We start from the raw sequence: 23,648 nt of genomic DNA, 5'->3' as shown, positions 1-23,648 counted from the left end.
ATTTAGGTTTTCCGTAATTTCCCTACATCGCTCCACGCAAATGCCGGGATGGTTCCTTTGAAAGGGCATGGCCGACTTCCCTCCCCGTCCTTCCCTAATCCGATGAGACCGATGACCTCGCTATCTGGTCTCCTCCCCCAAACAACCCAACCCAACCCAACCTAGGAGGTTCCTTTGAAAGGACACGGTCAATTTCCCTCCTCATCCATGACACAGAGCTGGTGCTCTGTCTCTAATGACCTCGATGTCGACGGGACGTTAAACCCAATCTTCCTTCCTTCCTTCCAATAGGCACTGTCCTATTAAAGGAAGTGTATGATTGCTGGAAAACACACTTTGTAAGTATTATTACAATCTGTTGATTGGCTATCAATACGAGCCTCTGACTTCCAGTCCATTCTGTGAAATCAGCACATCAATAGCGTTTTCCATTTCCGCAATATTTGCGTTGGAAGCTCACGGAACAGCCTCATTCAGAGGCTCTGCAGCACAAACTGGGGAGCAGCAGCAGACACACTACGAACCTCTGCACTCGCCTTAGTGTACTCTGCAGCCGAGTACTGTGCACCAGCGTGGTTAACCAGCAAGCATGTAAACAAGGTAGACACCCAGCTCAACGCTGTTATGAGAACCATAACTGGATGCATAAAGACTGTTCACTATATTGGCTTCCAACACTTAGTCATATAGCTCCACCCTCCCTGCGAAGACAGGAAACTCTGATGAAGGAATACACAAAAATAATGCATAACCCCCCATTTCCTACCCATGAAGATGTCCCAACTTTGGAAAGAATACGACTCCACTCCAGAAATCCCCCTTTAAGACTGGCCCAACAACTGTCAGCTGCCAACTTCAGAATGGATACTAAATGGCACGAGAGCTGGAGTGATAGTGCCTCCCCTGACAACCGTGAACTTATCTGTCCATAAGAGAAACCTAAGGGCTTTGAACTTCCACGACAACTATGGAAAAGCCTAAACAGAATCCGAACAGGACGTGGACTATGTGCACACAATCTACACAAGTGGGGAAAGCTTCTCAGCCCTAGCTGTGACTGTGGGGCACCTAATCAAACAATACAGCACATCGCCCAGGACTGTAAATTAAGAGCCTACCAGGGTAGTCGGGCTGACTTCTTCAACGCCACACCGCCCTGCCTCGAATGGATCGCCAATTTGGACGTCAGAATTTGAAGACTTGTGTAACGCAAAATGTCTGCTGTGATGTTACTTTTTATTGTGTTTATGTAGTATATTTTATCTGAATATGTATGCTTCACTTATGTATTTTATAGTGTATTTTGTCATATAATTTCATAATGTAATAAGTGTAAACTATGTGCGTAGCGTCATACGCTAAATATAAATATATATATATGCGTTGGAAGTTTTGGTGATTCACCCTTTATACGTGGTGTACAAATTTTCTGAGCAAGATTTATCGATGGTGCCGTAGGACTGTACGTTCACACCTGCTGTCGAGCAGGTTGGCGGCCGTCGGATCAGCGCCGAACTCGAGCGTGACGGAGGCGAAGCGCAGGGCGAGCTGCGACGCGTCGGCGCCGGCCCGCCCCAGCTGGCGGTCGGCGTCCGACCAGGCGTCGCGCTCGCCGTGCGGGGGCGGCAGCTCCCACGCCAGGTCCGGCAGGTCGGCGGCCACTGCCTGGCGCGCCGTGCGCCCGCCCACCACCGCGCTGTCCACGTCCAGATCGCGGTGCGCGGACCTGCGGCAGAGCAGCCGGAGGCAGTGCTGAGCTGTGGCGCCTCCGGTAGGTACCTCCGTGGCATTACTCTGCGGGCACAGGCGACAGTCGTGGCGACATCGCCGAAGAGCCGTGCTATTGTTAAAATGAGTGAATGACTCAGTAACTTGGCCTGTACCCTGATACATGGCAGTGAAATACCATTCAACTTCTGTGACTGGAACTGATCGACAGTCGTACACTACTGCCCATTAAAATCGCTACACCGCGAAGATGACGTGCTACAGTCGCGAAATTTAACCGACAGGAAGAAGATGCTGTGATATGCAAATGATTAGCTTTTCAGAGGATTCACACAAGGTTGGCGCCGGTGGCGACACCTACAACGTGCTGACATGAGGAAAGTTTCCAAACGATTTCTCATACACAAACAGCAATTGACCGGCGTTGCCTGGTGAAACGTTGTTGTGATGCCGCGTGTAAGGAGGAGAAATGCATACCATCACGTTTCCGACTTTGATAAAGGTCGGATTGTAGCTTATCGCGATTGCGGTTTATCGTATCGCGACATTGCTGCTCGCGGTAGTCGAGATCCAATGACTGTTAGTAGAATATGGAATCGGTGCGTTCAGGAGGGTCATACGGAACGCCGTGCTGGATCTCATCAGCCTCGTATCACTAGCAGTCGAGATGACAGGCATCTTATCCGCATGGCTGTAACGGATCGTGCAGCCACGTCTCGATCCCTGAGTCAACAGGTGGGGACGTTTGCAAGACAACAACCATCTGCACGAACAGTTCGACGACGTTTGCAGCAGCATGGACTATCAGCTCGGAGACCGTGGCTGTGGCTACCCTTGACGCTGCATCACAGACAGGACCACCTGCAATGGTGTACTCCACGACGAACCTGGGCGCCCGAATGGCAAAACGTCGTTTTTTCGGATGAATCCAAGTTCTGTTTACAGCGTCACGATGGTCGCATCCGTGTTTGGCGACATCGCGGTGAACGCACATTGGAAGCGTGTATTCGTCATCGCCATACTGGTGTATCACCCGGTCTGATGGTATGCGGTACCATTGGTCACACGTCTCGGTCACCTCTTGTTCTCATTGACGGCACTTTGAACAGTGGACTTTACATATCAGATATGTTACAACCTGTGGCTCTACCCTATCTTTCATTCGATCCATGCGAAACCCTACATTTCAGCAGGATAATGCGCGACTGCATGCTGCACGTCCTGTACGGGCGTTTCTGGGTACAGAAAATGTTCGACTGCTGCCCTGGCCAGCACATTCTCCAGATCTCTCACCAACTGAAAACGTCTGGTCAATGGTGGCCGAGCAACTGGCTCGTCACAATACGCCAGTCACTACTCTTGATGAACTGTGGTATCGTGTTGAAGCTGCATGGGCAGCTGTACCTATACACGCCATCCAAGCTCTGTTTGAGTCAATGCCCAGGCGTATCAAGGCCGTTATCACGGCCAGAGGTGGTTGTTCTGGGTACTGATTTCTCAGGATCTATGCACCCAAATTGCATGAAAATGTAATCACATGTCAGTTCTGGTATAATATGTTTGTCCAATGACTACCCGTTTATTAACTGCATTTCTTCTTGGTGTAGCAATTTTAATGGCCAGTAGTGTATTTTCGTTACGTTTTCAACTTACTGATATACAGGCTGAACATTAATAAAACTGACAAACTGCAGGTCTCATTCCTCACTAGAATTGGAGGAAAAAAGGTCCTATGAATATGTGTCCGGAAATAAATGAGAATGTCGTGTGACTAGGGCCTCCCGTCGGGTAGACCGTTCGCCGAGTGCAAGTCTTTCGATTTGACGCCACTTCGGTGACTTGGGGATGAAATGATGATGATTAGGACGACACAATACCCAGTCCCTGAGTGGAGAAAATCTCCGACCCACCGGGAATCGACCTCGGCCCCTTAGGATTGACATTCTGTCGCGCTGACCACTCGGCAACATCGCCACAGTAGATGGGGCTGACGAATGTCAGTTCCTCTGACGACATGCCGTGTGTTCCTTGTTTGTTGCAGGCGGTGTGATTGACGCAGCGTACTGTAAACAGCAGAATGGTCCGGTATTCATGTCGGGAACAAGCCGAGATGGTGTTTGTGTATGGCCAAGCAGATAGAAACGATTGAGAGGCAGCCGGCCGGAGTGGCCGTGCTGTTCTGGGCGCTACAGTCTGGGGCTGAGCGACCGCTACGGTCGCAGGTTCGAATCCTGCCTCGGGCATGGATGTGTGTGATGTCCTTAGGTTAGTTAGGTTTAATTACTTCTAAGTTCTAGGCGACTGATGACCTCAGAAGTTAAGTCGCATAGTGCTCAGAGCCATTTGAACCGTTTGATTGAGAGGCAGCACGGCTATTCCAAACCAAGTACCCTCACAGACGCCAACAACACGGAACATTTCAAGCCCTTTTTGTGCGTTTGTGTGATCATGGGTCCTTTCAGACAGACGAAGGTGCAGGGAGGCGGCAGACTGTGCGTACACCAAATCTGGAAGGCCGGGTTCTAGAGGAACAGGTTCCACACGATATTGAGGCGAACCCTAGTACAAGTTCTATGCAAGTGGCCCGCCAACATGGTGTGAGCCAAAGTACGATTATGTGTATCCTGCATGACAACCCTTTCTTTCTTTCTTTTGCTACCGCCTTTATCCCGCATTGTGCGCAGGGTCGGCAGGGTTAAGTACGGAATTGGCATGCTTAATTTTAAGGGGTGGTCGGATGCCCTTCCTGCCAACAACCCCAAACCCGCGGGACGGAAGTAGTGTACCCCTGCTGTCTGCATCCAGTGTAAATCGTGAAATAGTGTGAATGTGTCGCAAATGTCTGCGAGTCGTGTAACTGAGGCGGGACGTGAGGACCAGCCCGGTATTCACCTAGTAAGATGTGGAAAACCGCCAAAAAGCCACATCCAGGCTGGGCGGCACACTGGCCGTATTTTATTTTTTTAAATGGAAATGAAATCCAAATAATCTGAAAGCCCGCTAAGACGCTCCATGTGAGTCTTGTGTAGCCTGTGACGTCAGTCCAGCATGCTGCTGTCGCTGCCGTAACAGTCACTGTAGCAGTGATATATTGTTTGGGCATTCACGTTTTGGGAAATAGTCTAAAAATATTGCGTAGTACTGAACTGTACATCTACAAAAACTCCAGAAAATTGTTTTTGCGTGTTCCAAACAAAGAAAAGATGCGTAAAATGTGGTTGAAACAGGCTCGTATATCCCAAATATTTCTTTTCTTTCCTGAAGCACCCCTGTACTAAAGCGAACAAAACAAAACAAAAATTATTCAAATTGGTCAAGCCATTTCTTTGTTTTGGTGAGACTAACACACAACAATTGATTTTTATATATAGGAGGTAATATGTATAACGAAAAAACACTAATTTTGAATTGGGTACCATATTTTTATTGAATTTAATATAACTGTAAGCCATAAACCTATATTTTCTGTCAGTCATCTGAACACAAAACATATTACGCCTAATGAAAAACAATTTTACTTTTCTCGCTTTTCTGTCGGCAAAGTCTCTGATCAGATTAGCAAAGTCCAGGTTTTCTGCAACTTCATTTTCGATGGACAGTGAGGCCAAACTGGTTAGTCTTGTTTGAGACATTGTAGACCGCAAGTACGTTTTTATCAACTTCAGTTTGGAAAAACTGCGTTCGCCGCTTGCGACAGTCACTGGTATTGTTAGCAAAATACGTAACGTTATCCAGATGTTGGGATATAACTCTTGAAGATTATGCTCTTTTATGAAGTTTAAGGCTTCAATAGGCGTTGCCTGGCTGTCTTCGAGATAGTGTTGCAGGCCTAAAATTTCGTCGCACAGCAAATTTCCATCAATATCTGACTTCATGTTGACAGTTAACTTTTCTTGTAATTTAGAACAGCATTGTATTAGTTCTTCTTTATTTTGATTTTTTTTTTAATGTCAAACAAGAAACTCCACATCGCAGAAAATTCTTGCATCTGTTCAAATCTTTCTTTCATGGATATGTGCACGGTGTCCAACAGTGCATTGAAAAACTCTACTTTGAACTTCTTTTTTGGGTCAGTTATTTGATCATCAACAGCCTCTTCACCCGGCCTGCGTTTAATACATCTTAATCGCATTTGTGGTTTAAATGATGGCTGCGTATCAAGATCCGAAGCCAGTTCAGTTGCTGTTACAATAGCTTGTTCGAAACCTGTTTGTCTATATGTTTCCAAATAAGAGCAACATTCGTCAAGGATTCCCATAAACTCGACAAAGTTGATTGTGGGTGACTGACTTGCTTTACTCACAACGTTAATTTGAAACAGAACATCATACCATGTCACGAGAGAAACAATGAAGCTGAAGTCTTTTAATTGTCCTCCTAGTGTTGTCGCTTCGTGTGACACCGCAGCATCGCTTTGTTCAGTAGCATCGGCCAAGGAAACCAAAGCGTCATGCATTTCGCATAATTGATAACGGACCGCTTTGACGCTATCAATTCGAGCTTCCCAGCGTGTGTCACTTACATTTTTCAGGGTGCATATCTTCAAATGATCGGTCAAAATTTTCCATCTGTTTACCGATCCAGCAAATAGATTAAACATTTTTTGTAACATTCCGAACAGTGTCACGGATTTTACTGATGATTTTGCCGCATCACACAATACCAAATTATAACTATGGCATCCACATGGCACAAAAAAAGCTAGTGGATTTAACTTCTTAATTCTGTTCTGGACGCCTTTATTTTTCCCCTTCATGTTCGCGCCGTTATCGTAGCCCTGTCCTCTGCAGTCATTAATGTTAAGGTAAGATCACTCAATGTTTTTAAAATGCGTTCTGTGAGACCTTCACCGGTTGTATCATCTACACTCCTGGAAATTGAAATAAGAACACCGTGAATTCATTGTCCCAGGAAGGGGAAACTTTATTGACACATTCCTGGAGTCAGATACATCACATGATCACACTGACAGAACCACAGACACATAGACACAGGCAACAGAGCATGCACAATGTCGGCACTAGTACAGTGTATATCCACCTTTCGCAGCAATGCAGGCTGCTATTCTCCCATGGAGACGATCGTAGAGATGCTGGATGTAGTCCTGTGGAACGGCTTGCCATGCCATTTCCACCTGGCGCCTCAGTTGGACCAGCGTTCGTGCTGGACGTGCAGACCGCGTGAGACGACGCTTCATCCAGTCCCAAACATGCTCAATGGGGGACAGATCCGGAGATCTTGCTGGCCAGGGTAGTTGACTTACACCTTCTAGAGCACGTTGGGTGGCACGGGATACATGCGGACGTGCATTGTCCTGTTGGAACAGCAAGTTCCCTTGCCGGTCTAGGAATGGTAGAACGATGGGTTCGATGACGGTTTGGATGTACCGTGCACTATTCAGTGTCCCCTCGACGATCACCAGTGGTGTACGGCCAGTGTAGGAGATCGCTCCCCACACCATGATGCCGGGTGTTGGCCCTGTGTGCCTCGGTCGTATGCAGTCCTGATTGTGGCGCTCACCTGCACGGCGCCAAACACGCATACGACCATCATTGGCACCAAGGCAGAAGCGACTCTCATCGCTGAAGACGACACGTCTCCATTCGTCCCTCCATTCACGCCTGTCGCGACACCACTGGAGGCGGGCTGCACGATGTTGGGGCGTGAGCGGAAGACGGCCTAACGGTGTGCGGGACCGTAGCCCAGCTTCATGGAGACGGTTGCGAATGGTCCTCGCCGATACCCCAGGAGCAACAGTGTCCCTAATTTGCTGGGAAGTGGCGGTGTGGTCCCCTACGGCACTGCGTAGGATCCTACGGTCTTGGCGTGCATCCGTGCGTCGCTGCGGTCCGGTCCCAGGTCGACGGGCACGTGCACCTTCCGCCGACCACTGGCGACAACATCGATGTACTGTGGAGACCTCACGCCCCACGTGTTGAGCAATTCGGCGGTACGTCCACCCGGCCTCCCGCATGCCCACTATACGCCCTCGCTCAAAGTCCGTCAACTGCACATATGGTTCACTTCCACGCTGTCGCGGCATGCTACCAGTGTTAAAGACTGCGATGGAGCTCCGTATGCCACGGCAAACTGGCTGACACTGACGGCGGCGGTGCACAAATGCTGCGCAGCTAGCGCCATTCGACGGCCAACACCGCGGTTCCTGGTGTGTCCGCTGTGCCGTGCGTGTGATCATTGCTTGTACAGCCCTCTCGCAGTGTCCGGAGCAAGTATGGTGGGTCTGACACACCGGTGTCATTGTGTTTTTTTTCCATTTCCAGGAGTGTATTTGCAGAAATGAGATGAAATGTTCTTTTACACGTGCGCCATCCTCTGTTATGTCGGCGCATCTTAAAGTTATCGAAAGTTGTTCTTTGTGGCTTATATCTGGAGTACAGTCAGCTATGATTGCATAATACTTTGAACGCTTTATGCGGGACACGATTGTAGACATAACGTGTGATGCCATGAGTTCTATTAATTCATTTTGTATATTTTTGCCGCAATAATGGTCAGCCAAATCACCACTCAATGCCAGTCTGACGTGCTCTTCCATGATTGGATCAAACTTTGCCAATAACTGTACAAGACCTAAGAATTTTCCATTATTTGGGGTAAATAATTTATCTGATAACCCTCTGAATGCCGTATTATTTTCAGCCAAATACAAAGTAATGTGCATCAATCTTTGAAGCACATTGCTCCATCGTAAACTTTCTTTAGAAATTAGCTTTTGTTCTTCCTTGTCAATAGTAAATCCAGCTTTAAACCTGATTTCAGCTTCAGTCCATTGAGTAAATGCTTTTTTGTGGTTAGGACTATTTTCATGCAGTTTCAGAGCTTCACTTAAATGTTTCCAATTTCTGAAACCCACAGTGGTAGTCAAATTAGTAGTTGATTTTAAATCAAACAGTCGACAACAAAAGCAAAAGACACTGTCGTTTGATACAGAAGAAACTAGCCACCGTCGTCTGATAGTTTCTTCGTTTGATAGTTTTCTTGTGTAATGAGTTGAAGAGAAATGACGCCCATTTTCATCTTTTGGAAAGTTATTTAGACATACTTGTGAGGGTCCACATATTATAATGCGATCTATATCTCTAGCATTAAGTACTTTTGGCCACGTACCTACATCAGAAACATTGTATTCTTTTATTGCAAGGACGTTGATACTTTCATCGACCACAGATGTCATGTGTTCATTTGGACTTGGAGAAATATCAGAGGATACATGCAAAGATGTACTGCGCTGGTCAATTTGATCACCTTCAATAGGTGATTGTATATTTTTTGTGTATAATTGTTCACAGTCTGAAGAAATATTTATTGATACATGGACTTTTGATTCAATATCTGAAGTATTTGCCTTAGAATTTCCTTTAAGGTACTTATAAATATTCATGTGCTTTTTAGTTTCTTCAAGAACTTTTTCTTTTTCAGCTTTTCTTTTCCGATTTTCTGAACCAGAAAGCTTTTTTTTAATCATTTCTTTCTCTTCTGGCATGATTTAATAATTTGACAAATTATTGCTTGGACACTGCTCTATTTCGCGACCACAATATTCGATCTATAACAAATAAAGAAATTCACCTATCAGTAGACGTAACTAGAAAAAAACCTGAACTGAAAGATAAAAATGTTTTTCGCACCTACCAGAAAATTAAAATGTTGACACAGTCACGACACTCGTTTCACTCACAATTATTCAGCCACGAAAACATGACCGCTGCCTCCGACTCTTACTGACAATTACTGACATGCGGGTGCAAATCGTAGCGCTGCCAACATATGCAGTCTAACAAACATTGTGTGGCGCTGTATTATTTCAGTACGTTAGGGGAGAATTCTCTATGAATGAAGTGCACGCATTGCATGATCTATTAATTAATATACATGAGTCATTAAGTCACAAATATTCGATATAAATACATTCGTATTAATTAAATCATAATGTAATGTATATTTCACAGTCTGTATTTTCTTTTATTTGGAGCGACCGGTAGTTTCTGTTGTGAACGAGAGATGGTGCGGCTGCATGGGCTCTTCCTTTTTGCAGTTCTTGAAACAAATAAGAGAGGCGCTTTGGTAGAGCCCGTGCTAGCCCGCGTCAAACATGGATGGTTGCAGACAATACGAAGATTGCATTCAGCATGATTTCTCTTCTGCTACCCCGAATTCATCGCGCATTCGTGAGATTAGTGACGTATGTTGAATGAGACTGAATAATATTTTAGTTTCGCGAAATGGGTGATTGTAAATTGTAATTTATTTTTTTTACATGCGTTTAGTACGTGGCGCCCCTTGGGCCCCGGCGCCCTGGGCGACCGCCCGGGTCGCCCCACCCTAAAGCCGGCGCTGGCTACACCTTCCCTAATATGTAAGTTTTGAGTTCCCTCTTGAATGTTGAGTGGTTCTGGATAAGACGCAGATCACAGGGGAGCGCGTTCCATAGTCGTATGGCTGAGATGGAGAATGACACGGAGAAAGATTTTGTGTTATGTAAAGGTACAGCCAAGATGCTAGACGTATCCGATCTGGTATTACGGTTGTGGAATGATGATAGGTGTTTAATGTGAGAAGATAAGTATTGGGGGCACCAGTGGCTAAGAAATCGATGAAGTAAGCACATCGTGTGGCGATCGCGTACCGTATGTGGGCGTATCCAACCTAGCTGGGGGTATGAAGGACTGATATGATCATACAACCGTATCTTGCATACGTATCTAACGCAAGCATTCATCACTAGCTCGAGGCATCCCGAATTTTCACTATTTGTGCCGTGTTGAACTACATCACAGTAGTAAAGATTAGGCAAGACTAGTGTTTGGACTAATTTTTGTTTAACATGGGTTGGAAATATTTTTCTAAATTTTTGAATTGCATGGAGGGAGGAGAGCGATTTCCGGCAAGCTGTGACTGTTTGTTCTTCCCAGTTTAGGTGTTCATCCAAGATTATTCCAAGGTCTTTTACTGTTTTTTGGTATGGTAGTTGGGTACCATTGAGGAGTATTTGAGGGACTGTTTCGTGAAAGTGCCGGCTGATTAACTTTGGATGAGATATAAGTATGACCTGGGATTTCTTGGGGTTTAGTTTCAGACCTAGGTTCTGTGCCCATCGAGAAACAGAGCAAAGATCTGCGTTCATACTCGCTACTGCGTCAGCAATGTTCTTGGGGCTTGCACTTATGTACAGTTGGATGTCGTCGGCATATAGATGGTAGTTGCAGGAGTGAATCACTGAAGAAATATCATTAATGTACAGTGAGAAGAGTAATGGACCAAGGACGGAGCCTTGGGGAACTCCAGAGCGCACGTTTTTCCATGATGCCTTTTCCGACCCACAAATGACTTGTTGACTTCTGTTTTTGAGGTAGCTGTCGAACCGGTGTATTGCGCTGTTTGAGAAATTCAGCTATTTCATTTTAATTAGTAATATATCAAAGTCAACTGTATCAAAAGCCTTGCTAAAGTCAAGCAGTGTTAGGATGGTAGCTTCACATCTGTCCATAGCATGTTTAATGTCATCAGTTACTTTGATTAATGCAGTTGCTGTACTATGGTGCTTTCGAAAGCCTGACTGATATTTGTCATGGATGTTATGAGTTTTGACGTAATCCGTCAGCTGTTTGTGGCCGATGTATTCTAGGGCTTTAGATATTGCAGGTAGTATGCTGATTGGCCTGTAGTCATCTGGCGACTTAGGGTTGTCAGTCTTGGGTATAGGTTGAATTAAACTTTGCTTCCACTCAGTAGGGTATGTACTACTGACAAGAGACGGGTTGAAGATGTCTGTGATAACTGGAATAATAATGTCTACGACGTTATTAATCATGCCAATGCTCACTCCATCATTTCCTACTGCCTCAGAAGAGATTCGCATAATTGCCTTGTGTACTGTGCCGGTAGTGACATGTTTTAGGAAATACTTGTCTCTCGAGAGACTGATATCTTGGGGCTGGTAATTTGTCGCTGCGTGGCAGTTTACAGCTGTTGAGAAGAAATCGTTTAATTCTTCTGCAGACGCTTGATAAACAACGTCAGATCTTCGCTTCCCTATACCGAAACTGCGCAGCTTTTTCCACAGTGCAGCAGGTTTTGATATGCCGCATACGACAGAGCGGGCATGTCTGATTTTGGCATTCCTCACGCTTTGCTTGGTTCTGTTTCGGAGTTCCCTATAAGCTTCGTACGCTTCGGGAGTTGGGTTACGGTTGAAGGCCCTATGTGCAGCATCACGTTTATTCATTAACTGGCGTAATGCAGTGGTGAGCCACGGAGCGGGAGCTCTCTTTACCTTGACAGTGCGTTGAGGAGCATGTTTATCATACAGTGCAATAATTTTGCGACGTAATTCCCGAATTTTTCCGTCTAAAGTCGGTTCATTGCTTATATCATGCCAAGGGATGTCTGAGAAATTCTTTTGAAGAGCGCCATGGTTAACATTTTTTAGGTTTCTGTAGGTTACCGGGTGAGATTTTTCTTTGGTAGTATGCATTGAGTAATTTAAGAATATCACGTCATGAGCAGAGAGTCCCGGAGCGGAAGTCTGATTGGCGCGAATTATTTTATCTGGTCGCTTTGTTCCTATTCAATGTGAAATTTTGTCGTTATTAATATTTATGTAATTTATTTTAACAATATTTTAAAAAGAAACGACTAATCTTACATGAAAACTCTTTGATGTATAATCTATATACAGATTACCTGTTTATGCGTCACATATATGTATGCAGCTCTTCTTGTCGGTTTCTAATACACTGTAATGTTATTTTTCAACCTGGGCCAGTGTGCCATTGAGGATCTTGTAAACGGCCAGATTGTAGCCATCCAATGAAACTAATGATTTATTCGTATCCTGTAGTCTGACTCGTTGCTCATCATTACAGTAAAAATAATCGTTCAAATTATCTACGGAACATATAACTAATTGTCGCATAGATCTGATGCAGTACCTGCATCTGCCATCCATGCTCAGTTCATTTCGAAGCCTAATCTGGCTACAACCGTTGCTTTTTCCAGAGGCGGCAGCTCTATGGACTGAATTTCACACCTCGCATATCCCCAAATCATCTACAAAAACGAGGGCACTCAATATGTAATGCAACACCTTTTTTTCTGAAAGAAAGTTGATTTTATCCAGGAGTCAAATAAACTATATTATTTCCCACTCGTTTGGCTACAAAAACCTAATTTTCAACATAATCTCCATTCAATGCGACGGACTTACACCACCTTATTTGGAAGGCTTCGGTGCCCGCATGGCACCACTCTACTGGTCGACATCGGACTAACGTCTTGTTGCATCACTAACCTCCCCATCATCCACGTACTGCTTCCTGCACAGTGCATACTTCGTTGGGCGAAACAGACGGAAGCCGGAAGGTGTGAGATCCGTGATGTAGGGTGGATGAGGAAGAACAGTCCAATCACATTTTCTGAACTCCTCCGGGTGCGCATTCTTGTGTGAGGCCCTGCATTGTCGTGGAGAAGGAGAAGTTCGTTTGAATTTTTGTGGCGACGAACACGTTGAAGTCGTTTCTTCAGTTTCATGAGGATAACAGAACACACTTCAGAGTTGACCGTTGCACCATGAGGGAGGACATTGAATAGAAGTCCCAGAAGACCGTCGCCATGACTTTACCGGCTGAGAGTGTGGTTTCGATGTTTTTTCTTCGGAGGAACGGTAATGTGGGTTGCCTTTTTGTTTCCGGTTCGAAGTTATGAATCCATGTTTCACTGCCTGTGACTATGTTCAACAAAAAATTGTCACGATCAGTCACAAGCAATCCCGCACAGAGGGTCCTTCGTTGCTCTTTACGGTCTCCTGTTAGGCGGCGAGGAACCCAATGGTCGCACACCTCTGAGTAGCTCAGCTTGCGGACGAGTGGCAGCACTACCAACAGAGAGGTCGAGTTGAGCATTGAGGTGTTTGATTGTGACAGTTCCACACAGTAAATGGAATAACCCCATTAATAAATATAGACTTCGGTCAGAAATCGGTAGCTAAGGTAGAATATTCAAAATTTCTAGGTGTATGCATTGATGAGGGGTCGAACTGGAAAAAACACACTGAGGATTTGCTGAAACGTTTGAGTTATGCTATTAGGGTCACTGCAAATTTTGGCGATATACATCTGAGTAAATTAGCTTACCACGCCTATTTTCATTCTCTGCTTTCGTGTGGCATCATATTCTGGGGTAACTCATCATGAGTAAAAGAGTGTTCATTGCACAAAAGCGTATAATCAGAATAATTGCTGGAGCTCATCCAAGATCATCCTGCAGACACTTATTTCAAGAGCTAGAAATCTTCACTGTAGCCTCACTATATATATATTCACTTATGAAATTTCTTATTAACAATCCGAAAGAATTCAAAAGTAATAGCAGTGTACCTGGCTCCAACACTAGGAGAAAGGATGATCTTCACTACTCAAGGTTAAATCTAACTTTGGCTCTGAAGGGGGTAAATTACGTTGCCACAAAAGTCTTTGGTCACTTACCTAATAGCATCAAAAGTCTGACAGATAGCCATATAGCATTTAAAAGGAAATTAAAAGAATTTCTTAATGGCAACTCCTTCTACTCATTAGATGAATTTTTGGATATAGTAAGTGGGTAATTTCCCAACACCCACAAAAAAAAAATTAAAAATATTGAGTGTCATGTAATATTTTGTCTAATGTAATATCTTGTATAGACACCTTTTATTAACCTGACTCGTTCCACATCATTACGAAGTGTCGTATTCATGATCTATGGAACAAGTACTAATCTAATCTAATCTAATCTAGCCATCCATAGTTTCGAATGAGAGTGTCCACCCGATCCAAAATTGCAGGACTCACAGCTGTGTGCAGCTGGCCCACACGCGGGAGACCGCTGAGGTTTGCGCGGCCTTGCTGTGATGATGAGAGACGCCTCGCCCAACGACTCACCGTGCTTTTGTTCACTGCCAGGTCTCCACAGGCATTCTGCAAGCGCATATTAATATTCGCGATGCTTTGTGTGGTGTCACCGCCAGACACCACACTTGCTAGGTGGTAGCTTAAATCGGCCGCGGTCCATTTAGTACATGTCGGACCCACGTGTCACCACTGTGTGATCGCAGACCGAGCGCCACCACAAGGCAGGTCTCGAGATACGGACTAGCACTCGCCCCAGTTGTACGTCGACTTTGCTAGCGACTACACTGACGAAGCCTTTCTCTCATTTGCCGAGAGACAGTTAGAATAGCCTTCAGCTAAGTCAATGGCTACGACCTAGCAAGGCGCCATTGACCATTTTAAGATAGAGTCTCACTTGTATCATCCAGGAATGCTGTATTCACATGAAGAATTAAAAGTTAAGCATAATAGCAGCTACGTATTTTTCTTGTTACCATTCATTACGTATCCTGTTTCAGACCTCACTCTAGCCTACGTAAGATTACGCGTGCCTTTCGGCTACTTCAGTGTGGCGTAGCTGTCTTGTTACGCCACAACAGTTGGCACCGAGTCAACGGAAAGGGTCTTGTTCTTTCTAATTGCTTACATTTATGTGTGTCATGGCTTCGCCACAATCTCCAGATGTACTGGCCGAATTTTATCGCTTGCAGAATCAGCAGATGCAGGCGTTATTGGATGCCCTTGGACAGCTCGTTCAGGGTCAACGTGCCATTCAAACCGATGCGGCAGCCGCCGCTTCACCGCTACCGCAGCCACAACATGCAGTTGCACCGCTGTTTCGCAAGTTTGACCCAACCCAAGAGACATGGACTGAGTGGTCACGCCAGTTTGGATTTCATCTCGCCGCCTACAGAATTCAAGGTAACGAGCGGCAACCTCACTTATTGTCTTGTGTCGGCGTGCAAACGTACCGTGTGATAGTGAAATTGTTTCCCCGATGCGACGTAGCAACTCTGTCCTACGAAGAAATTTTGTCGGCATTGGACGCCTATTTCAAGGAAACAGTTAATGTAGTTGCAAAAAGGTATACTTTCTTTCGTACAAAACGTACGGCCGGTCAAACTAATAGGGAGTGGGTAGCAACATTGCAAGGCCTTACACGGGATTGTGCTTTTGAGTGTGAATGTGGACTCCCTTATTCAGATACAATGGTACGTGATGCAATAGCACAGAACGTTTCTGATGTTCACATACGGGAACAGATTTTGAAACTAGTTAATCCCTCCCTTCAGCAAGTGATAGACATCTTGGATAGGCAAAACACGCTTGACTTTGCTCAGGACTCATTTGCAACTTCGCCAGCTGTGTGTAACATTAACCGGCCTGCCGGGCGCGCTGCGCGGCCCGGTAAACTGCCCTCGCGCACGTCCGCGCAGCTGCCGCCACGCTCTAAACCAGGTGTGCCGCGCCAGCATACAAATGCAGTGAAATCATGCCCGCGGTGTGCTACTAGACATTCGCATGAAAATTGCCCGTCATGCCAAGCTATTTGCTTTTTCTGTAATAAGAAAGGACATGTTCAAAGTGTTTGCCAGAAAAAGCTCAGATCAGACACTCTTAATCATTCCAGGCCCTTTGCTTCGCGCCAGAATCGAACCAAGGACACTCAGGCTCGTGGACCTTCGCCCATGGACATTCATGTAGTTAATTCCACTTCGTCCAGTGCCACTGTCTCTAACTGTGACTGTGTTCGTCCCACGAAAAGTGTGCGTCGACGTCGCCGGAAATCACGTCAATTAGCAAGTGATGCTGTACCTGTATCAGTTCAAATTGCACAAAACAGTCGCTCTTGTCGTCAGCAGGACAATAAACTTTTTGTAGATTTGGACTTTAATGGCAAGGTCATACCATTCCAGCTCGATACCGGAGCTGCAGTTTCATTGCTCAATCACGACACGTACAAACAACTGGGCAAACCTCCGTTGCGTTCCGCAAATGTTAGGCTAACTACATATTCAGGACAGCAGATCCCTGTGTTAGGACAGTGCAGCCTTCTTGCAACATACAAGGGACAAACAAAACTTGTGTCATTTTACGTTCTTCGTTCTTCTACTGCAGTGAACTTGTTTGGTTTAGATTTATTTCAATTGTTTAACATGTCTATTGTAAATCAGGTCCTATCAGTTAATCAGACTGTGCCTTCAGACAGTGTTTCTCGGCTATGTGAAGAATTTGCAGACATTTTTGCACTGGGCTTAGGTTGCGCTAAGAATTATGAAGCACATTTGGAACTGAAAGTCTACGCGCAACTGAAATTTTTCGGAGCGCGCAATGTTCCTTACGCATTGCGTGATGAGGTCGCAAGAACATTACACGATTTAGAATCACAAGGTGTAATTGAACGTGTGCAAGCTTCTCTCTGGGCCTCACCCTTAGTAATTTTGCCAAAACCTTCCGGAAAACGGAGACTTTGTGTGGACTTCAAGGCAACAGTGAATCCACAACTCGTGATTGCAACTTTTCCCTTACCCCATCCGGAAGATCTTTTTGATAAACTGTGCCCGGGTAAATACTTTTCGAAGTTGGACCTAGCAGATGCGTACTTGCAAATCCCAGTGGACGCCGAATCCCAGCGCGTCTTGGTGGTTAACACGCATCTTGGTTTGTACCGATTCAAAAGACTGCCATTCGGGTGTGCATCCGCCCCTGCATTGTTTCAGCAATATTTACAAACTGTTTGTGCGTCGGTCCCTACTGCTGCGAACTATCTGGACGATATTCTGATCTCCGGAAAGACAGCCGACGAGCATTTAGCACACCTACGAACATTATTTCAGGTATTGCGACAAAATGGTCTTCGCTTGCGGAAAGACAAATGTGTGTTTTTTGCTCGTGACTTACCATACCTGGGACATGTCATCAATGCCCAAGGCATACATCCGAGTCCAGAGCACCTCCGTGCCATACAAGATTTGCCTTCGCCACAGACTGTGAAGCAGCTACAGAGTGTGTTGGGTAAAATTAACTATTATCATCGCTTTCTGCGCAATGCCTCTTCCATTTCAGCTCCGCTTCATCGATTACGCCGTAAGGGTGTTCCGTTCGTCTGGACGACGGAATGCGAACGCGCCTTTCGCCAGTTGAAATCGGCGTTGCTTTCTAATACTTGCCTTACGCCATTCGATCCCCAGAAACCCCTTTTGTTGATGGTAGATGCATCGGATTTCGGGATCGGTGCTGTGCTTGCGCACAAAGATGGGTCGCATGATCGCCCTATTGCCTTTGCGTCCAAATTGCTCTTGTCTGCGCAAGGAAATTACTCACAGATAGAGAAAGAAGCTTTGGCTCTCGTCTTTGGTGTTACAAAGTTCCATGATTTCTTGTATGGTCGTCACTTTACCATTATCACAGACCACAAACCTATGACGTCGCTTTTTCATCCGACCAAGCCTGTACCTCCACGTACAGCGCAGAAATTCATTCGCTGGTCTATTTTCCTCTCGCAGTACCGCTACGATATCTTGTATCGGTCCACTGCTAAGCACGGAAACGCCGATGCGTTGTCCCGTTTGCCTGTTGCTGAGGATAAAGCATTCGATTCTTCCGAACTTGCTTGCATGTTCATTGATTCGGAAACTGATGAAGTGGTCGAATCGTTTCCGATTGATTTTCGTCGTGTAGCTACAGCCACAGCTGCTGACCCTGTCCTTGCTACCGTTCTGTGTTTTGTTGCCACGCAATGGCCCTTGTCAAAGTCACGGATCGAGGATCCGTTGGTTCGCCGATTTTTTGCTCATAAGGAGAGACTTTTTGTTCGACGTGGTGTTTTGTTGTTGCGTTCTGATAAGGATCAGTCCAGAGTCGTGGTCCCACGTTCGTTACAGTCCTCTGTTTTACGGCTTCTTCACCAAGGACATTGGGGTATAGTGCGAACGAAACAACTTGCTCGTCAGCACTGTACTTGGTTCGGAATCGATGCTGCGATTACGAATATGTGTTCTTCTTGCATGGCGTGTGCCGAACACCAATCCGCACCGCCGCGGAAAGTCTTTGCATGGCCAAAAGCCACTTCCCCTTGGCAACGCTTGCACATCGATTTTGCTGGTCCATTCTGGAATGCTCGATGGCTGGTTCTGGTAGATGCCTTCAGTAATTTTCCTTTTGTTGTCCAGATGTCTTCCACGACGTCCTCCGCCACCATCCAAGCGTTGTCTGCTATCTTTTGCATTGAAGGTCTTCCGCAGACTATTGTTTCCGACAATGGCCCACAATTCATGTCCGCAGAATTTGTCTTTCTGCCAGGCCAATGGTATTCAACATCTGACATCCGCGCCGTTTTCGCCTCAGTCAAACGGTGCCGTTGAACGATTGGTCCGGACTTTCAAGTCACAGATGTTGAAGTTGAAAGAGTCGCATTCTCGGGAGGACGCGTTGTTGTTCTTTTTGTCATCGTATCGCTCTCAGCCCCGAAATGGTCGCTCGCCGGCTGAGTTGCTCCACGGTCGTCCTCATCGAACCTTGATGTCTTTGCTGCATCCGCCACATCAGGTTCCTGTGCAGCGGCAGACTCCTGCTTTTGCTCCAGGCGACGTTGTATTTTATCGCAACTATCGAGGTTCACGGCGTTGGCTCGCAGGGCGCATTCTTCGCTGCCTCGGCCGCGCGATGTATTTGGTTTTGGGGGCCTCTGGTGAGGTGCGGCGGCATCTCAATCAGCTGCGCCTCTGTCGTCGCACGGGTTCTGCCGCTCCTCGTCTGCTTTCAGCGACGGTGCCGTCCGGTCAGCGCCCTGGGGACCCATCTACTGGCTCGCCTCATCCCCAGGTGTTACCGACGATGCCTTCCATTTTGCCCCATGGCGACGCGCCGCCGCAGCCGCCGCCGCCGCCGCCTGTTCTCCCGCCGGCGCCGCCCGCATTCGACGCTTCGCTGCAGCCGCCAAGCGCCTCCCTGGGTCACGCGCCGCCGATCGCTTCCCGTGACCAGCTGTCCTCCGCCATGGAACTCTTGCCCGCTCCGAACCACATGACGTCTTCGCGCGTCGGATACCCCGACGCAATTGAGGTCGACCCTTCGGCCCCTCCTGTCTCTCTACGGGCGCATACACCGCATGTTGACGTGCACCCTGGACTTGGTTTTCAGGCGTTTCCTAGATCCCCTCGGACCGAATGGCCGGGTGCGGGTGGCACAGCCTCGCCTGTTGTTAGGCTCCCCACCTCATCGCATACGTCAACATGGGGTCCTCCCCACGGCGTGCGGAAGCCTTATAACACGACCGTTCGCCGATTTGCGGGGGAGGAATGTGGTGTCACCGCCAGACACCACACTTGCTAGGTGGTAGCTTAAATCGGCCGCGGTCCATTTAGTACATGTCGGACCCACGTGTCGCCACTGTGTGATCGCAGACCGAGCGCCACCACAAGGCAGGTCTCGAGATACGGATTAGCACTCGCCCCAGTTGTACGACGACTTTGCTAGCGACTACACTGACGAAGCCTTTCTCTCATATGCCGAGAGACAGTTAGAATAGCCTTCAGCTAAGTCAATGGCTACGACCTAGCAAGGCGCCATTAACCATTTTAAGATAGAGTCTCACTTGTATCATCCAGGAATGCTGTATTCACACGAAGAATTAAAAGTTAAGTATAATAGCAGCTACGTATTTTTCTTGTTACCATTCATTACGTATCCTGTTTCAGACCTCACTCTAGCCTACGTAAGATTACGCGTGCCTTTCGGCTACTTCAGTGTGGCGTAGCTGTCTTGTTACGCCACAACACTTTGGTTTTCCGCTAGAAGAAACTCAATGATAGCTTTCTACTCGAAAAGCACCTCTGATACAGGCGCCATTTTGAAGGCTACTTATAGTGTCGCCACCTGTCGGAACTTCATGACACTACAGCGACTGGAGCAGGAGTATTCCGCGATGTTCCAAGACAAATTCCACATTTTTTCAATGAAGAAATGTGTTGCATTACTTATTGAACACCCCTCGTATAGAATGAGATTTTCACTCTGCAGCGGGGTGTGGACTGTTATGAAAATTTCCTGGAAGATTAAATTTGTCTACCGGACCGAGACTCGAACTCGGGACCTTTGCCTTTCGCGGGCAAGTGCTCTACTAACTGAGCTACCCAAGCACGACTCACACCCCGTCCTCGCAGCTTTACTTCCACCAGTACCTCGTCTCCTACTTTCCAAACTTCACAGAAGCTCTTCTGTGAACCTAGCAGAACTAGCACTTGCCCGCAAAAGGCAAAAGTCCCGAGTTCGAGTCTCGGTCCGGCACACAGTTTTAATCTGCTAGGAAAGTTTCATAACAGTGCACACTCCGCTGCAGAGTGAAAATCTCATTCTGGAAACATCCCCCAGGCTGTGGCTAAGCCATGTCCTTTCTTTCAGGAGTGAGGAGTGCTAGTTCTGCAAGGTTCGCAGGAGAGTTTCTGTAAAGTTTGGAAGGTAGGAGACGAAATACTGGCAGAAGTAAAGCTGTGGGGACGGGGCGTGAGTCGTGCTTGGGTAGCTCAGTTGGTAGAGCACTTGCCCGCGAAAGGCAAAGGTCCCGAGTTCGAGTCTCGGTCCGGCACACAGTTTTAATCTGCCAGGAAAGTTTCACCCCTCGTATAATCATGTGTTATATCCTACTACACTGTATCCGCCGGCTAAGTGAAATTTCATTATTTGCTACGATTCCTGGAGTTACAGAGCGTGAATGGAAAGCAAACCTGCACTTGTTGACGAGGACGGCGACGGCGCGGCGGCTGCGCTTCTGCGCCGCGAGGTGCAGCGCGGAGAAGCCGAGAGCGTCGCCGCAGTTGACGTCGAGCCGCGGGCAGCGCGCGAGCAGCTGCACGCAGCGCTCCAGTGCGTCCGCCACCTCTCCAGGTGCCTGTCCCACCAGCTTCAGCACCGCGCCGTGCAGAGCCGTCCGCCCCCCGGCGTCCGTCGCGTTGACGCGCGTCTCCGGATGCGACAGCAGCGCCGCCAGTGCGCCCGGATTGGCCCACCTGCGTGACACGACGAGCGTCGCTTCAACTGTCCAAAAAAGTGCTCTGCGCACTATGGGACTTAACATCTGAGGTCATCAGTCCCCTAGAACTTAGAACTACTTAAACCTAACCAACCTAAGGATATCACACACATCCATGCCCGAGGCAGGATTCGAACCTGCGACCGTAGCGATCGCGCGTTTCCAGTCTGAAGCGCCTAGTACCGCTCGGTCACACCGGCCGGCGAAGTCAACTGTCCACTTCTGCTTACTGTCAGAAAGTGTTTTCCTGTGTTGCTGCACCAGCTCGTAGTGGTTTTCCATAAGTTTAAAAAACACAACACATGCACATAACAAAGACTTCAGTTATCAACCATATACACTACTGGCGACTAAAATTGGTACACCAAGAAGAAATGCAGATGATAAACTGGTATACATTGGACAAATATATTATACTAGAACTGACATGTGATTACATTTTCACGCACTTTTGGTGCATAGATCATGAGAAATCAGTACCCAGGACAACCACCTCTGGCCGTAATAACGGCCTTGATTAGCCTGGGCATTGAGTCAAGCAGAGCTTGGTTGGCGTGTACAGGTACAGCTACCCATGCATCTACAATACGATACCACAGTTCATCAGGAGTAGTGACTGGCGTACTGTGACGAGCCAGTTGCTCGGCAACCATTGACCAGACGTTTTCAGCTGATGAGAGATCTGGAGAATGTGCTGGCTAGGGCAGCAGTCGAACATTTTCTGTATACAGAAAGGCCCGTACAGGACCTGCAACACGCGGTCGTGCATTATCCTGCTGAAATGTAGGGTTTCGCAGGGATCGCATGAAGGGTAGAGCCACGGGTCGTAACACATCTGAATGTAACGTCCACTGTTCAAAGTGCCGTCAATGCGGACAAGAGGTGACCGAGACGTGTAACCAACGGCACCCCATACCTTCACGCCGGGTGATGCGCCAGTATGGCGATGACGAATACACGCTACCAATGTGCGTTCACCGCGATGTCGCCAAACACGGATGCGACCATCATGATGCTGTAAACAGAACCTGGATTCATCCGAAAAAATGACGTTTTGCCATTCGTGCACCCAGGTTCGTCGTTGAGTACACCAACGCAGGCGCTCCTGCCTGTGATGCAGCGTCAAGGGTAACAGCAATCATAGTCTCCGAGCTGATAGTCCATGCTGATGCAAACGTCGTAGATCTGTTCGTGCAGATGGTTGTTGTCTTGCAAACATCCCTATCTGTTGACTCAGGGATCGAGACGTGGTTGCACGATCCGTTACAGCCATGCGGATAAGATGCCTGTCGTCTCGACTGCTAGTGATACGAGGCCGTTGGGATCCAGCACGGCGTTCCGTATTACCTTCCTGAACCCACCGATTCCATATTCTGCTAACGGTCATTGGATCTCGACCAACGCGAGCAGCAATGTCGGAAATCGATAAACCGCAATCGCGATAGGCTACAATCCGACCTTTATCAAAGCCGGAAACGTAATGGTACGCATTTCTTCTCCTTACACGAGGCATCACAACAACGTTTCACCAGGCAACGCCGGTCAACTGCTGTTCATGTATGAGAAATCGGTTGGAAACTTTCCTCATGTCAGCACGTTGTAGGCGTCGCCACCGGCACCAACCTTGCGTGAATGCTCTGAAAAGCTAATCATTTGTATATGACAGCATCTTCCTCCTGTTGGTTAAATTTCGCGACTGCTGCACGTCATCTTCGTGTTGTAGCAATTTTAATGGCCAGTAGTGTATTCTCCATCACTATCAACAACAGTCTTCCAACGCTGGGGTAACTTTTCGATTCAGCGGCTGTAGAAATGATATTGAGGCGAAGAACGCATCGAGACACGTTCGGAGCGCATTTGCCTCAGCAGAGGTAGTTCCTTGAAAACTGTTCCTTAGAGACCAGAAAAGGTGCAAGATCAAGTGAGTATGTGGGTGCGGAATGACTTCCCAACCCAGCACCTGCATAGTGTTTTTGTGAGTTGCTTTTGTCAGTCTAGCGTAA

General features: G+C 47.0%; 1 protein-coding gene across 1 annotated transcript in view; it reads right to left on the bottom strand.

Annotated features, from left to right (window-relative positions):
- The window catches only part of LOC126445231 (uncharacterized), a 167,677-nt gene that overhangs the window by 35,534 nt on the left and 108,495 nt on the right, over positions 1–23,648 (bottom strand). The window contains exons 6-7 of the mRNA XM_050090971.1: positions 21,341–21,622; positions 1,475–1,840 (exon numbers count right to left, since the gene is read on the bottom strand). Coding sequence (XP_049946928.1) covers positions 1,475–1,840; positions 21,341–21,622 — 648 coding nt within the window. The remainder of the gene's footprint in view (positions 1–1,474; positions 1,841–21,340; positions 21,623–23,648) is intronic.

Source organism: Schistocerca serialis, chromosome 1 (assembly GCF_023864345.2).
Source record: "Schistocerca serialis cubense isolate TAMUIC-IGC-003099 chromosome 1, iqSchSeri2.2, whole genome shotgun sequence".
NCBI lineage: Eukaryota > Metazoa > Arthropoda > Insecta > Orthoptera > Acrididae > Schistocerca > Schistocerca serialis.
The sequence above is the reverse complement of the archived record's forward strand: the minus strand, read 5'-3'. Positions and strand labels throughout refer to the sequence as shown.